The sequence below is a fragment of the Caretta caretta genome, chromosome 8 (genome assembly GCF_965140235.1).
Source record: "Caretta caretta isolate rCarCar2 chromosome 8, rCarCar1.hap1, whole genome shotgun sequence".
Lineage (NCBI taxonomy): Eukaryota > Metazoa > Chordata > Testudines > Cheloniidae > Caretta > Caretta caretta.
In genome coordinates, this window is record NC_134213.1 from 50,970,204 (window position 1) to 50,986,783 (window position 16,580).

Sequence of the window (16,580 nt, forward strand, 5' to 3'; positions counted from 1 at the left end):
CTGTCTGTGGTTTGTGCGGGTATGTGTGTACACACAGGGCTGCTTATCATGTGCAAGGGTGCAGCTTGGAACAAACTACCCTAGAGTCATGATGCTAATCAGACTCATTGGGCTCCTTCTCCTACTCCCTCAGACAGCTGTGTGCACTGCTGGAAGCTCCCAGCTGTAAATGCATCTGGATTTTCTGCTCTTGCTCTCTGATAGCCAGAGCGACTCCCTGGCCAGCAGCAAACAGAAATGCTTCATCTGCACTTGCTTATATTTCCATTTCTTAAAAGCGTGTCGCCTGGCTCCCGTCCTGTGCCCAGAGCAGTATTGCCTAATGATCTGCTCCCCAGCTCAGGCAGGTGGATACCCCTGTGTAAGTCTAAAAGGGATCTCTATAGTTTTCCAGAGTCAGATCCAAACCCTGCTCTTTCCGGGCATAATTCAGCCTCTAACTATTGAGGATTAGGAGGGAGCCTTCCCTGGGGGCAGATTATCCGATCGCCTCTAACTGCAGGGTTCTTTCTCTGGAGCAGCAGGTACTTTGCACGGTCAGAGACAGGACACAGGATGAGATGTGCCCCAGCTCTGCTCCATTCTGGCACTTCCTATCTTCCTATCTCAAGGCTCCAGCCATTCCCTCCACATCCCTTGCCCAAAAGGAAAAGGTGGGCTTTGCAGCATGTCCACAAGGATCAGGGGCCAGCAGCCATGGGACCTTCAGGTAGAATGCCCTGCCAGCACCTCCATCCTGCTTATAGTCACTCAACCACCTGTGCTGCTCAGGGCACCGGCTCAGTCTAGTTGATGGTGAAGTGGCCACTGATGGTAAATCACTCTGCCTTTACCCAGGGAAATGTGTCGATGGGTTTTTCTCTCTGTCAAAATCAATGGAACTTGGTGCTTATGAAAGTGATTGGATGGGTAGCACTGGCAAGAGCCAGGGACAGAATAAGCAGGTGCTCTGCAAACTCAACCCATGCTGCTCTCACAGTGCACCTCAATCCACAACCGCAGCTCACCTACTGTTCCAGTCCTGGCTCCCACGCACTGCCACGGCACCTGATCTGCAACCCCACAGCCGTTCCAGTGCTGCATAGCGACATGGCTCTCCCTGTGCACTTCGGTCCTCACTCACAGCACCCCTTGCTATTGCAGTGCTGGGTCCCACGTACAACTCTGCCAGTGCACTTCAGCCCATACCTGCCACGTCCACCTGCTGTTCCAGTTCAGAAGCCAGATTTCCCTCCAGCAGGGTACAAATAACTCCTGTTAAAGTAACCAGGAATTCCCCATGCTATGGGGAGCACCTGGGTTCCTGGGCCCCTCGCATATCTGCACTGCATCTCCGTTTTGTCCCTGCCTTCACACAGCGCTTCTTCTCGAATATGAAATGACGTCTTTCACTCCACACTGGCAACAACAGCTGCTTTCTAGGTCCCTCATCAACTGGCAGTGTCTGTCCCTAAGAGATGTGTCCTCAGGCTCATGTGGCTATGTGATGCTCTTATCCCTTGTGCACACACCCCCATTTAAGCTCTGGGGCTCTAGTCCAAACCCATTAAAGCTAGTGGGCGGTAGTTTCTGTTGACAGCAGTGGACATTGGTTCAGGAACTTTGTGCCTCTCTAGATCCTGAGAGAATGTCTGGCTGTCCTTCAAGCGTCCCTGATCCTCTCAGGCATGCTTTATCCTTCCCATGCGACCGGACTCTCCCAGCTTAGCGGCAGCTCTTTGGATGTGACGACATTGTGCTGTTGCCGTGACGCATCCACCGATGTGGATGGCACCTTGACAGGCGCTGCCCTGGAGACTGAGCTGTTAATCTGGAGTTTCCAAGCCAAGTTGGATGTGAGACCGTCTCACTCAACCAACAAAGGAGAACTTCAGTGAAACAAACCAACCCTGGTCATGACACTGCGATGCCTCAGCTGGTCCGGGGTGATGACCAAGGGATCTCAGGGGTGCTCTGTACTGTGAGATCACCCTATCACTGTACGGATGGGTGAGAGCCTTATGCCAGGGTCCAGTGCTGGGCAGGAGCTCAAGCACCTTAGACACTGCTCTCTTCTACCTTTGGACATAGCTTCAGAGAGACTAGGCTGCTCTTGGCTTCACTTACCCTTGGCACACTGCAAATGCTCTGCTGAAACGCCCACCTAATCACAAGCCCCACAGGCAGCCGAGCGCCAGCTGCTGGGAAGCCCTTCCTGGAGACACCACTTCCGTCAGCAGGGACCGGGGAACAGAGAGCCTCCCCGGTTGGCAGGGGTGGGAGAGAGGACTTTCCCTGCAGAATGGGAGCTTGGTGAGGGACATAAAAAGACAACCAGAGTTTCAGATGACTTCAGCAGCCTGGGCGCTTGGCTTGGAGCTGGCTGGCTCTCAAGTATTTCCCAGTGTCCGTGGAGGGTACTTGGGGAGCTTGCTCCCAGCCCCACCTCTCCACTGGCCTGCTGGCGGAGAAGAAGCTCCTATTTTTGAACGGCAGTGGAATTCCTGTGGAGTTACATTCTGCATCATTAGCAATACTCAGAGAATTCAGCATGATTTAAGTTATGGCACGGGATATGTGCTGGCCTCAAAGTGCCACCAGCTGCCTCTTGCTAATGGGCTGTTTTGTGCCCATGCCATCGACAGGGTTCTGAATCTTCCCATCATATAGTTTATTAGTTAAGCCTACTTATTCCCTCTTCCCTCCTAGAGAAGGGCTTGTGTAACGCTGACAGACCCTGGTCGTTGGCAGGCAGGATTGAACCTGCAGCTTAGTGCATGACCCTCTACCGCATGAGCTAAGAGCCAACTGGCTGTTACCTAAGGCTGTAGAGCGGACTCATTTTGTCTCTCTCTTTAAGTGGTCTCGGTGCCACTAGATGGGACAGAACACGACACCCAGAAGGTGTGTGGCTTATACTTGCATCCAGATGCACCCTCCAGCTCGTAGAACCTGCACTGACCAATGCAGCACTGCGCCCCTTCCCTTCTCCCGGCTGTGCGCAAACAACGCTCCCTCTCCTGCGGTGGAGAAGCCAAAGCAGATGAAAGCAGCAGCAGCCATGTCCCTACAGGCTGTGGTGTTAACTCCCCCGTAGAGCCACATGCCCCAGTGCATGGCACAGAGCAAGCAGAGTGACACCTCCCACTCCTGCAGGCTGTGAGGGCGTTTCAGCTGCAAAGGTGCAGAGCTGAATGCATGGCACAACACAATGAGAATGGTGCCCCTACCCCTGCAGGCTGCGGTGCCTAGTGCATGGCATAGCGTGGGGAGATGCGCACCTGTAGTGTGGGAGGATGTTTCCTGTGCAAGACCACTACAGTCATATACGTTCTCTACCCCTGCTTACTAAATTCTCCTCCAGATTTCAGCAGGGCTGCACTGGGATAACCCAGGGGAGAGCTTGGCTGATGCTCACCAGTAGCCTGCGTACTTGGATGAAGAAACACTTGTTTTGCTTCATCTGGAAAACCCGATGGCTCTTCCTTTTTCTCCTTCAGCCTGTGTTTTATTCCTCATTGTTTTTGTACTCCTTACTCCTGGATGTCAGCTCAGACCAGCCTGGCTGACCTCCTGGTGTCAGCTCACACCAATTTGGAATCCTCCCATTTGGGGGAGCTGGGAAGTTATTTGGGGAATGGGGGAGGGTTGTAGCTTAACCAGTTTGTGGAGGCAGAGGGAGTGGGAGGCTGATCCCCCTTCCCTCAAGAGAAAATAACGGAACTGCCTAGGACGAGGGCTAGCATAACATTGGCAGCTGAGCCAACGACAGGCGGAGACGCCAGTTGCATGCTCATAGGGGGATTGAGGGAAATCAGAGAATTGTCCATTCCGGAGATGTTTGGTCTCTCTAGCGTCTTTGGGGAGATTGGCGGGAAGATCTGTGTGCTTACCCTGCCGCTGTGGGAGAAATCAGGAACCATTCTTCTCTCTAGCCCATCACTCACCCCCTAACACGGCCTTGAACTGCACAAGTCTCTCGAGGGAGGAAATTATAGTTCCTCACAATTAAGGGTAGAAAAAAAATGTTGCTGGTGTCAGGGGACCAGCAGGCGTCGGCCAGAAAAACATCATGTCTCCAGAAGAGAGGCGTCAGGAATATCCCTCTGAACACAGCTGACGTCAGCCCCCGGAAACTGGATGGCTCGGGAGGGCTTGGGGCTGTTTTTCCAAGATATCACAGGTCAAGAAGCAATGTTATTTTTAAAACCTGGGTCCCCCGAGCAGCCCATGTGCATGAGGGAGCTTTTCTACTCCCTCCATTCCTGTTATGTTTGTGCTTCTGTTCCTTCTGAGTCATGCCACAGAAATGTCCTCCAGGTTTATTTATGGGCTCAGAAAGGGATTTTCTCTCCCCTCCCCATGTGTTCTTTGTGTTTTTTGGTTGGTTGGTTGGTTGGGTGGGTTTTGTCTCCTTCCTCTGAAGCATCAGAGGTGGCCACCGCTAGAGATGGGACACTGGACGGGGTCAGCCAGTGCTCTGAGGTGGCACCGAGTGTTCTCTCTCTCAGGTGCTTGGCTGGCTGGTTCTTGCTCATGTGCCCAGGTTTAACTGATCACCATCTGTGAGGTCAGGAAGGAATTTCCCCCAGGTCAGATCGGCAGTGAGCTTGGTGGGGTATCACCTTCCTCTAGAGCCAGAGGTACAGGACATTTGTCGGGATCGAGAGGGTATATCCCACCTAATCAATTGCCTGACATTGTCGGGGCCTCAGGCATTGGTGCATCTTGGTCCCTTCTGTTCTCAGCCTGTGGCACATACCAGTGTAGTCTCCAGAGGGTTTCAATACTTGATCTAGTTGGTGTAGTGGTGTTCAGTGTGTGAGTGCCGGGCGCTGTTGATGGCCTGCAATATGCAGGAGGTCAGGTGGGATGACCTGGGGGTCCCCTTTTCTGATTGCTCCTGCCCTGGTGGGGTTGAAGAGATAGTGTCATCACGGCGCGTGTTGGGGAAAGCCTGACAAGGCGATGCAGAGGGATCAGATTTTCCTAACTTTGCTGCATCTGGGTGGGGAGTGGCTGCTGTCTGCGATTTAGATGGCAGGGGAAGTGTTTTCTGCAATCGCTGCTTGTGATGAGAAGTGGAGTAAGAAATGGGGTCCTCTCAGCCCCATCCTGGACCACCACCAGTAGCTCCAGCCATGGTTTCCCAAAGTGACGAATGATTTGGGGGTGACTCTGTTTTGGGGGCACCTGAGACACCGTCCAGGGGCTTGATTCTCAGAGGAAACAGACTCAGCGCTTTGTGAAAACCAGGCACCTGGAGGTGGTCTCAGTTCGGGTACCCAAAAATGGAGGTGCCTGATATTGCTAGTCAATATTGAAAATTTTGGCCGTTTCAGAATCCAATTCAAAATGTCCTCTTTGGTTTTCCTGTGCCCCGTGGGCCTGCTTTCAGCCTGCTTCAGGGGCCTTGTTTCTCTCTTCCAATCCCTTTCTGCTCCTGCATTCTGCCAGCCACAGCCTCCTCTCTGTCTCTCCATCCTCCCCTGGGTGTGTGTGTGTGAGCTTTCACTGCAGTCCTTGGCATCCTGAGTAGTGTATTTGCATATCTCTAGGTCTCATTGAGTCTTCTCCTCATTCCAGATATCAGATGGGAAAGTGTCTTTTCACCCTGGCCCATGCGTAGTTTTTCGGTCTCTCTGCCGTCACTGAATGCTCTTGTGCATTATAGCATACAGCTTCTGTGAAAGCCGGTATATAAAGTACAGTTGCATTTTTTGTTTGCCTGCATGAATGGTCCTGGGGGCGCGGAAAGTTCCCTTGGTATCTAGCTCCCAGTAGGGAGAGGTGGCTACATTCCCCTCACAGTATCTCCCTACCATGTAACTTACAAGCTGCCAGTTGCTATGGAAAGATCATGATAGCATGTGATAAGTGAGGCGTTTTTCACCACTAATGATTTTATCAGCATTGTGCCGTATATTTAGTCTCTAAAATGGTACATTCCCTCGGTGGTGTGTTTTTCCCCCATAAATCTGTTGCTCCAGGTCATCCAGGGCCTGATCCAAAGACTTTCTAGTCAATGGGACTCTTTCACCTGACTTCAGTGGGTTGTGGATCAGACACTGTGTCCTTTGAGTGGACACAGAAAATATGTCCCTCTTATTTGCTGGGACTGGCTATCACCATATTGTGGTGGCTAATGGGGTTCATGAATGCATTAGCAGTGAGAACTTTAATACATGATGATAATGAATCCCTTGGACTGATGGCTAGCTTCTCTCAGGCACCCGCCCAATAGCAGCTGGAAAAGGGAGTCGCTCAAGTGGCATTGGCAGGTGCCTCACGGAGTCTGCCAGGGTAGCCAAGCTCTGTATGCCAGGAGCTGCAGCTCAGGGTCAGATGGAGGGACAGAGAGGAGGCTGCTGCTAGCAGAATTCAGGAGCCGAAAGGGATTGGATTCTGAAATGGCCAAAACTTTCAAAAGAGACTTGTGATTTCAGGCACCTCCATTTTTGGGTGCCCAAACTCAGAGGCCTTTGAGGTGTCTTCCATGCCTGTATGTGCATATCTCTTGATCTGATTGATTCTTCTCCTCACTTCAGATATCAGATGGGAATGTATCGTTTCACCCCAGCCCACGCTTAGTTCTTTGGTCCCTCTGCCATCACTGAATGCTGCAAAGTGGAGGCAGGAGTCCAGTTGGAGCAGGGCAGGGCAGAGATCCAGGTACAGAGCTGGGAGGAGAGCAGAGAAGGGTCAGCACTGAAAGAAGGTGGGTGAGGTATGAATGGAGGAACAGAGAGAGAGAGCAAGGATCTTCAGGTCTGTTTCAGGGAGAGCCTAGCCTCTTGAGAAACCTGGGGGTGTCTCACTGAAACCAATACAGTTATAAGCACCTTTCTCCCACCTTTCTCCCTCTGGGTGAACACCCTTTCTCTCCCTTGAGTTCCCCCTTCTCTCTTTCCTAGAGCAAGTCCCCTTCTCTTCCCCCCAGTGGGGGTGGTCTCTTCCTTTCCTCTCTCTCCCTGGAGTTACCCATTCATCTCTCCTCCCATTTCCTTGCCTCATTTTTCTCTCTTTCCCCCTTTTCTCTCTTCCTAGGGGTCCCCCGGATTCCTGATGCCCCAGGACAGGTACCTTCTCTAAGGGCAGAATTCAGTCTTAACTAGGGAGAGACTATAAATAGCAAGAATTATTTATATTTGCTTAGTTGTATCTCTGCCCAAGCCCTTTAACTAACATGATACGACTCAGCATTAAGGTAACGAATTAACAGTCTGGTTGGACATCTCCCTAAAACTGGCCAAACTGTTCCAGACTTTCCCAGAATGCACTGGGTCTCAAGGGATGGATTCTCTGGGGCTGCTTCTGCTCTGATTGTTCCTACGCCTCTCCCAGGGCCCCGTTCTACACCAGTTCAACACAATCCTACTCCTTCCTGCTGCACTGAGAAATCTGCTGACTGTCTCCCATTCCCTGTCCCTGCAGGGCGTACATGAGCGTGAAGGAGCTGAAGGAGGCACTGCAGCTGAACAGCACACACTTCCTCAATGTCTACTTTGCCAGCTCGGTGCGGGAGGAGCTGGCAGGTGCCGCCACCTGGCCATGGGATAAAGAGGCCCTCAGCCATCTGGGTAAGCCAGTCCCCTTATGTGACTCCCATGTGTCAGCTTCTCCCTCTGTGACTGGTGCACAGGAGACAGCTGCCTACTTCGACACTCATAGGGCATGGGGAGGCAGGTGGGGCCAGTGGTCTGATCCAAAGCCCGATGGAGTCAGTGGCAAGACTCTGATTGACTTGAGTGGGTTCTGGATCAGACCCTGTGGCCTTCAGCATATGCAGTAGAGGCCTGTGCTTTGGAGCTAGGAGTCCTGCATTCATCCCAACCAGGGGCTGTTATACTTGAGATGGCCAGCCCCTCGGGGTGGGGACGGAGCACAGGAAGAGCGCTTCCTTAGGATAGGCGCTCCTATCCAGGGGAGCTGTGATTGGGGTTTCATCTGGAAAGGAGCAAGGGAATCTTAACGTCAGGCCTGACTGTGGCCACACCAAGAGAGTCGGCGCAGACATGCCAGGGAGGATCAGAGTCAGAAGGTAAGTGATGTGGATCCATCCAAATTTACTGCCGTGAGCCCCAAGAGAAGCTTTGGAGAGAGGTTCAGAAAAGTTCCTTTTTCTCGTTTTGAGAGCAGAGGGGCTACAATTATGGCCAGTGTGGGGGAGAGGGCAGGCAGGGCTGCCCTATGGGCTGAGCAGCTTCCAAGGGGGCTGCTTGTTCTTTCCCCACCCTAGCATGACTTCTGTCTAGCCCTACAGAGATCCAGAACCCCCCTGCTGGGGCAGCACACAGAGAGAGGCAGCAGGGGCTGCAATAGTAGCAACGCTGGGTTGAACAGATTAGCTGTGTGTATAATTTGCAGGCTTCCTTTTTTGATTTCAAGAGAACTAAAGAAGAGATTTGAATGCTTCCAGAGCAGGCCATCAGCACCAGGCATTAGCACCGAGGGCTCCTCTACGCAAACATCAGTACAGATGCCAGATCTAGTCACTTTTTTAGAGCCTGATCCAACACCCAGCCAAGTCAATGGAAAGAATCCCACTGCCTTCAGTAGGCTTGGGAACAGGCCCCTAAATCAGCCCCAATAAAAAGTGGAGAGCAGGAGGTGCTAGAGTGACCAGATGTCCTGATTTTATAGGGACAGTCCCAATTTTTGGGTCTTTTTCTTATATAGGCTCCTATTACCTCCCACCCCCATCCCGATTTTTCACACGAGCTATCTGGTCACCCTAGGAGGTGCTCCCCCAATGGGGCACAGATAGCTGCTGTTCAAACAGAACTGATGTGGTTCATGTTTCCTTCTCTTCTGCATGTCTTTTTCTTTTTCTCTTTCTTCTATTTCCCTCTTTTTCCCCCCCTACCTTCCCTCCCTCTCTCTGCTCTCAGACATTTCTGGCAGAGCCCTTTACTCTTTGCAGTCAAAACATCTTACTGAGCAACACTTAAGTAACTGGAAGTAATTGCTCCCGGCACCTGCACGCCAGACCTTGACCTTCTGCTTTTATAGCGTGGGATGTTCAAACCTTCAAATTTTAAACAGCCATTGGAGCACTGTTTGAAAGTTATTTTTACAGTTTCCTTTCTTCAGCGTGCTGAATGCTCACAGTGCCGTGGATTTTGGGGCTGGCTTCTCAGCTGCAGAGTGCTCCACTTACTTGTTGAGGAAGGCAGATCTCCGTGGAATTCATTCCTTCAGCTACCAAGAATCATTTTCAAGGCTCAGCCACTTGTGACTGACATTAATTTTCCTACAACCAGCTCCTCAGTCATACTCCTTCTCTTCAACCCCCTCTGACTGTCCGTGTGTGTCCCCTATCCCTTCCCTTCATCACCAGGCCTTTCTCGGCTCCTTTTCAGTGCACACCTCTGACTCTGTGTTCATTAAGATGCGTGCAGGAAGGCAGCGGGGTAGTCTGATGTCTCAAAGCCTTGAATTTACCTTATTCAGGCTCATCCAGCCTGAAATCGTAAGCCAAGCTAGGCACCTGCTGCAATGTTTGAGTCAAGCGCTTCAACTAAAGGTCCTGGGGTGGGGTGGGCTTTAGCCTGGCATTAGAGCCAGTGCTGGGAAGTTTGCATCTGGATCTGAACTTTGCCGAAGCTCAGGCATGGATTGAAGGCTTTGGTTCAAGACTGTCTCTTCTTTTGTGAGGGAGGGTGACATCTTTGCATTCAATCAACAGGTGTTTCCACCACACAGACATCACTTCACACATTGTAGCATGCATACCTGTCTCGGTTCAGAAGAGGCATAGGAACAAGCAGTAGTTCATTTGGACTTCAAAAAACAAAGCTTTTGACAAAGATCCAGATCCTCAAAGGTGCCTAATGCCCATTGGTTTTATTGGGAGTTAGGCACCTAAATACCTTGAGAATCTGGATCAAAGTCCCTCTGTCAGGGTTCCCTCCCCACTCTGAACTCTGGGATACAGATGTGGGGACCTCCATGAAGGCCCCCCTAAGCTTATTTCTACCAGCTTAGGTTAAAATTTCCCCAAGGCACAAATCCTTTCCTTGTCCTTGGATGGTATTGCTGCCACCACCAAGTGAGTTAGACAAAAATTCAGGAAAAAGGGCCACTTGGAGTCCCTGTTATCCCAAAATATTCCCACAAACCCCTTCACCCCCTTTCCAGGGGAGGCTTGAGATTAATATAGTAACCAATTAGTTACAATGTGAGCACAGACCAAACCCCTGGGTTTTTAGGACACTGAAAATCAATCAGGTTCTTAAAAGAAGAATTTTATTTTTTAAAAAAGTAAAAGAATCACACCTGCAAAATCAGGATGGAAGGTAACTTTACAGGGTAAATAAAAAGATTTAAAACACAGAGGATTCCCCTCTGATTCTGCTTTCCAGTTACAAAACAGGAATGAAATTACTTCTTAGCATAGGGAAAATTCACAAGCTAAAACAGAAGATAATCTAACGCATTTCCTTGCCTTACTTACAATTTTTCTAATCTTATATGCTCATTTCAGGTAGGTTTTTAGGAGATGTTTTTTCCTGCCTAGTCCCTCTCTCCATCCAGAGAGGGAACAAACAAAGAGAGCACAAACAGAACCTCCCCCCCTGCAGATTTGAAAGTATCTTCTTTCCCCATTGGTCCTTCTGATCAGGTGACCACTAGGTTAATTGAATGATTAACCCCTTAGAGGTAAGGCAATTATGTACCGCTTCCCTGTTCATATTTATGACACCCTCACATGAGCCTATGTTGGACAAATCCTTCTCACGTATGCATGGGAGTCCACTTTATCCCCTCTTCTCTGGATAAAACTATAATTATCAATTATCAAGACTGGGGAGCCCATATGGACAACCGCATGACACAAGGGATGTGGACATCTCGAGAATCCAGAATGCACATTGATGTCCTGGAACTTTGAACAGTATGAAAGGCATGCAAGTTCCTTCTTCCATTCATCCACTGTCACCATGTCCTGATAATGTCAAATAACACTATGACCATATTCTACATCAACAAGCAAGGGGGAGCAAAGTCTGCCTCCCTGTGCGCAGAAGCAGTCAACCTCTGCAACTGGTGCATCACTAATCAGATCACCCTATCTGCAGCCTACCTTCTGGGGAAGCAGAATGTGCTCACAGATTCCCTCCAGCAGATGCTTTGGGATCGACCACGAGTGGGAACTCCACAACAGGGTGCTACATGACTTTTCACGCAATGGGGAATCCCAGTCAGAGTTCTGTTCACTTCTCAAACCAACAGCAAGTGCACCATGTATTGCTCCAGAGAAGCTCTCAGTTATCACTTCCAGGGTGATGCGCTCCTTCTCTCCTGGTCAGACCAGCTCAACTATGCTACCACTCTTATCACGGGTGCTGCACAAGATCCAACAAGACAAGGTGACTGTCATCCTCATCACCCATTCTGGCCTAAACAGTTTGGTTCCCCAGCCTCCTGCATACATGTTGTCTCCCCTACCGATTGCCATCCTGACCTTTCTAGAGCTCCTGATCCTAGAATGTCCATGCTCCTCAGCCATGCAGGACATCCTTTCTATTAGCAGAAAGGACTCTACTAGAAAATGTTACCTGTCTAAATGGAAACGCTTCTACACTTGGACACAGCTAAGAGGCATTATGTTAGAGGCCACAGACATTCTCTTCATTTTAGACTATAAAAGATATCAGGTCTCTCCCTCAGCTCCCTGTGAGTCCACCTAGCAGCAATCAGCGTGTTCCATCCTCCTACTGAGGGCTACTCCAGTTTTGCACACCCTCTAACCAACCGAGTCTGGAACGGCCTCATAAGAACCTTTCCACTTCCTCAAAAGATCACACCCCAATGGGACCAGAATCTTGTTCTCTCGGCACTAATAAGCCCTCTCCCCGCTTTGAGCCTTTAGCTACTTGCTCCATGGTCCTTCTCTCTATGAAGGTCATCTTCCTTGTAGCTATCACTTCAGCACAAAGGGTTGGTAAACTTGGAACAAGGATGGCAGACCCTCCATTCACTGTGTTCCACAAAGATAAAGTTTCCTTATATTTATACCCCAAAGTAGTTTAGGAGATTCACAGTATCAGTGCATTCACTTGTATTCTTCCTGAAACCACACGTGTCTGTGGAAAGTAGACTCCGCTCCCTTGATATGCGACGAGCTTTGGCCTTTTCCCTACAGAGAACAAGACCAATCAGGAAGTCCCCAAGACAGTTTATCGCGATAGCAGAGAGAGTCAGTGGGCACACTGCCTCCTCCCAGAGAATTTCTAAATGGCTTCCCAGCTGCGTTCTACTTGGCTATCAGCTCTTGAACTTCCCGCCCCCTACAGGGGTACGAGCTCACTCCACTACCAGGTTGCAATGACCAGGTTGTCTCTTCAGGACGTACACTCCCTAGACATCTGTAAAGCAGTCATATGGAGTTTCATCCACACATTTTCAAAACTTTACACCCTGGTGCAGGACTCAACTGCTGATGCCTCCTTTGGAACAGCAGTGCTCTGCTCAACCTTACTGTCCTCATCCTCGCATCCTCATCTTGCTTAGGTACAGCTTGTCAGTCACCCACCATGGAATACAATAGGGACCATCACTCAAAGAAGAAGAAGAGGTTACTTACCTGTAACTGGAGGTTCTTCAAGATGCATGGTCCCTCTCTGTATTCCACTCCCCTTTCTCCTTCCCCTCTGCTTTGGATCTCCTCTTGATTCGTGGCAGAGAAGGAAGTGAAGAGTTGGTTGGTTCGCCCCACCTTTATCATCTCAGTCAAAAGGACAAGCTGAGCCAGGGCGCATGCATGGACCAGCAGATGCTGCTTTCAAAATTTTTTGACTCCAGGTGCATAGCACGCATGAGTAATGCACAGTGGAATACAATAAGGACCACCCATCTTGAAGAACTTCCAGTTACAGATAAGTTACCTCCTTTTAGTCCAGGACATCACTACAGGGCAGAGTAAACTCGTTTGAGTGCCTTAGCTTAGCATGTTTCCTGTAAGGGGCAGAGTAAACTTAACTCTGAATTTCCTGGGTTTATAATGCTTGGTTTGGGGATAATTATAGCATCCCTGGAATTTCTTTTTCCTTTATTTATCTATCTATTTATTTATTTTACTCTCAAGTTACTGTTAGTTACTTTCAACCTTACATCCATTCAGAAGGCAACATATTTAAAACTAATGAAAATAAATACTTTTTATATTTACATAATTAACCATTGGAACTCACAGCCACAAGCTTTTGAGGCTGAGAGCTCAGCACAGAATGATTGAAGAGGGGGTCAGAGGTTTCTGTGGCTAGTAAGGCTATCCACAGTTACTCAGCGTGCCTGCCTCAGGATGGAAGCCAGCCGATTAACACCCTCGGATTTGGAAAAAGTTTCCTTCGTGAGCACGTTAGTGCGGTAATGATCCGTTCTGGAGACTTGACACCTGTCTCTAAACCAGGCCTGGGTGAGGAGGGAGTGTTACATGGGTGGCAGTCCACTGGCTGAGAGTAGTAAAGTCCCTGGGTCTATAGGTTCCAGGGAGAGTAGAGAAGGAGCAGCTGGCTCCGTCCTTACTCCTCCTGCTGTAGGTTCTGTCTGGATCTTTGCTCTGGCCCCTCTCGCCCCCTCACCCAATCTGAGAGCAGCCCCTCCTCTCCAAATGCAGAGTGCTTAGCTCCAGGATCCAGGGGGTGGGCACAAGGAGAGTGGCAGGAGACTCCCCACCACCTGCCAGCTGACTGCAGCCCTTGTCCCCCTCGCACCTCCAGGCCCTGGCCCAGCCCCCACCTTAGCTATGCCACCCTTCCCCTATCATCCCCAACCCCCAGCTCAGCTGTACTGCCCTCGCCCGGCACTCCCAGCCCCCACCCCACCAGCCCAACCCACACCCCAGCTGTATGAACCTCGCACAGCACTTCCCAGTCCGCACCCCTCCAGCCCCTCCCCCACCCCACCTGTACCATCTTCCCTCAACACCCCCAGTTCAACTCCCAACCCACCAGCCCATCCCCCACCCCAGCTGTACCACCCTCGCCCAGCACCCCCAGTTCCCACCAGCCCATCCCCACCCCAGCTGTACCATCTTCCCTCAGCACCCCCAGTCCAACTCCCATTCTAGCTGTACCACCCCCCCATATCATTGCTCACCCAACCAGCCCAACCCCCACCCCAGCTGTACCACTCCCCACCACTCCTCACCCCACCAGCCCATCCCCCACCCCAGCTTACCATTTTCCCTCAGCACCCCCAGTCTCCAACTCACTAGATCATCCACCATCCTAGCTGAACCACCCACCCCCAGCATCCCCAGGCGCTAACCCAGCATCCTGGCTCAATGCCCCCCACAAACCGCCTGCCTACTGTTTGGATATGTGCCATGCAAAATGGCCAAAACCCGTGTCTCGTGACCCAAGGCCCACAATCCTTTGACGGTTGGGAACCAGAGCTCTACAGCATCTGTCACTGGTCTCAGTGAGAGGCAGGAGACGGGCCTTGGGCTGGAGACCTCTGAGGGAAGCCCAGGTGCTGCAGAAGTGATGTTGGTGACTCAGGTCTGTCTTCCCTTGGAGTCAGTACAGCAAAGCCCCAGCATGGTGGTCGGAGGCACTGACCTCCTGGAGGTTCGAATTGTTGCATGCTACGTAACAATGGAGTCCTGGAGCACTGGGGAGCACTCCTCGTGCTTTTCCCCAGGAGTTGGGATATGAGTGAGCACCTGTGGCAAACCCCAACTCAATGGGTTATGCTCTTCCCTGAAATCCCCTCCACCGTCTCCAGACAGTGGAGGTTATTCTTCATGTGTCGTCCCGTCCCCTCCTCCCCCAGAGGCAGGGCCATTTTGTTTCTCTGGGATTCTGGCTAGGAGAGGCTGGAGCCAGCCTCCCTTTTCCCCTCACTCTGAGGGAGAGCTGGAGACAGCCGGCTCTCCTTTCCCTCTCTTCCTCCCAGGAGAGCGAGGTGGTCCCAGGAAGACAAAAGGAGGAAGAAAGGGGACTCCCAAGTGGGCGGGCCTTGGTGAGCTCCCAGGCTCAGCCCTGGTAACTGGCTGGTCTGATATCAGGGCACAGGGCCTTTAGGAGGTCACTAGTCCACCCAGATTAGCATCCAGGGCTACGGTCGATGCTAAGGCCTTTGTTCCATTTATTGACTGGACACCTCTAGCTTGCTGAGCGACCTTGAGGCTCAGACCTTATTGAGTTTATTGTCTCAGCACCCATAGCTAGCAGGTCTGGTCTCCTGGGACAGGCTGCCATAGGTCACTGGCTCAGCTTCACCATCTTGCTGAGATAATTTTGAGGCACAGCATTGTGGGATTCCCCACCTCTAGCTTGCTGGGCTTCTGTCAAGGCACAGGCCTGGGGGGAAATCACTGGAACAACACCTCTGTCTTGCTAGCCTGATGTGAAAGCACAGGCCTCTGGGACATCACTGGATGATGCAAAGGCACAAGACTCTGGGAGATTAGGGTTAGCTCACTCATCTGATGTCAAGGGCTCTTGTGAGCTCATTTGCTGGGCACCTCTAGCCTGCAGGCCTGATATGAGGATTTCATTTAAAACCAATTGAAATCTGTGCCAACAGGACTGCATAAGATGGAGGTGAAGGAGGGGAGAAGGGAGAGACAGCAGTGAAAGGAGGGAATGGGGGGAAGGCAAGGAAGGTGGGGAGCGGTTCTGCTGCAGTAGATGTCTATCCTTCCAGCAGCAGCAGATTTTGAACCGCTTTCTGCCACTTTCAGAGGCACTGCATTGGGAGACTCCACCTGGGTCACAAACAGTCAGCATGCTGAAATTTATCTCACCAGGGAGCAAGAGGGAAGGTGGGGGAGGGGAAGTAGTGCAGTATTCTCCTTCTATTTCAGATCCATCCATCCATCCATCCATCCATTAGCTTTAACAAAATTTGGCTTTCCTTTTGCTGGTGGTGGGGAGATCAGGCCTGGGGTCTTGGCAAATGCTCTCTGCAGCAGCTTTCTCTCCTTATTAGAATAATTCTTTATTCCTCTCCCGAGGAAGAGGTTTCAGATTTCAGCTCAAAGGTGGGAATATTAGATTTCAGGGCCTCTGGTGCCCTGAGCGATCAGACCCGAATGGATCGGTTTGCCATTCCTCGCGGTTAGCGCTGCGGGATTAGTGCAGGGCTTTCACATCCCATTCATTTCTTTCTGAGCATTGTTTTCTTTCTGCACGTGCACCCCCTTCCCCCCGTTCCAGCTCTCAGGCAGGGAGCCTCCTGCCTTGCTCAGACTTGGGTTTGGCTGGAGAGAGGCTTTTTTCTCTTGTACTTTTGTTTGGATTTAAATGCAAAGAAGCTTTGTGTTGGTTTGCTGGCATCTCCATCGACTGAGCGCCCCCTCTTACCCACCCCCAGCATGTGAAAGCAGGTCTCTTCTCTGAGCAGATGCTGCTGCAGCTCCCTGGACATCTCGGGGACATGGAGAGTGGTGGAAGCAGCATGCCGGGTGCAATTGGATCAGAAAATGAGAGGAAGGGGTCAAATGGTGTAACTTGCACCGAACTGGTGCAGAGCAAGGCTCCAATTCACCCCTGGATCAGTGCAGAGTCCAGCTCAGCTATTGAGCTCTCAGGGCCATGTCTCTATCTAGCCCACTTTTACAAGATACCTGCAGGACTCACAAGAAATGC

General features: G+C 50.9%; 1 protein-coding gene across 3 annotated transcripts in view; it reads left to right on the forward strand.

Annotated features, from left to right (window-relative positions):
- PAPPA2 (pappalysin 2) overlaps positions 1-16,580 on the forward strand; it is a 173,482-nt gene that overhangs the window by 41,997 nt on the left and 114,905 nt on the right. For all 3 annotated transcript variants that reach the window (XM_048861671.2, XM_075131478.1, XM_048861669.2), the window contains exon 3: positions 7,414-7,559. In XM_048861671.2, the coding sequence (XP_048717628.1) occupies positions 7,414-7,559 (146 nt within the window). The remainder of the gene's footprint in view (positions 1-7,413; positions 7,560-16,580) is intronic.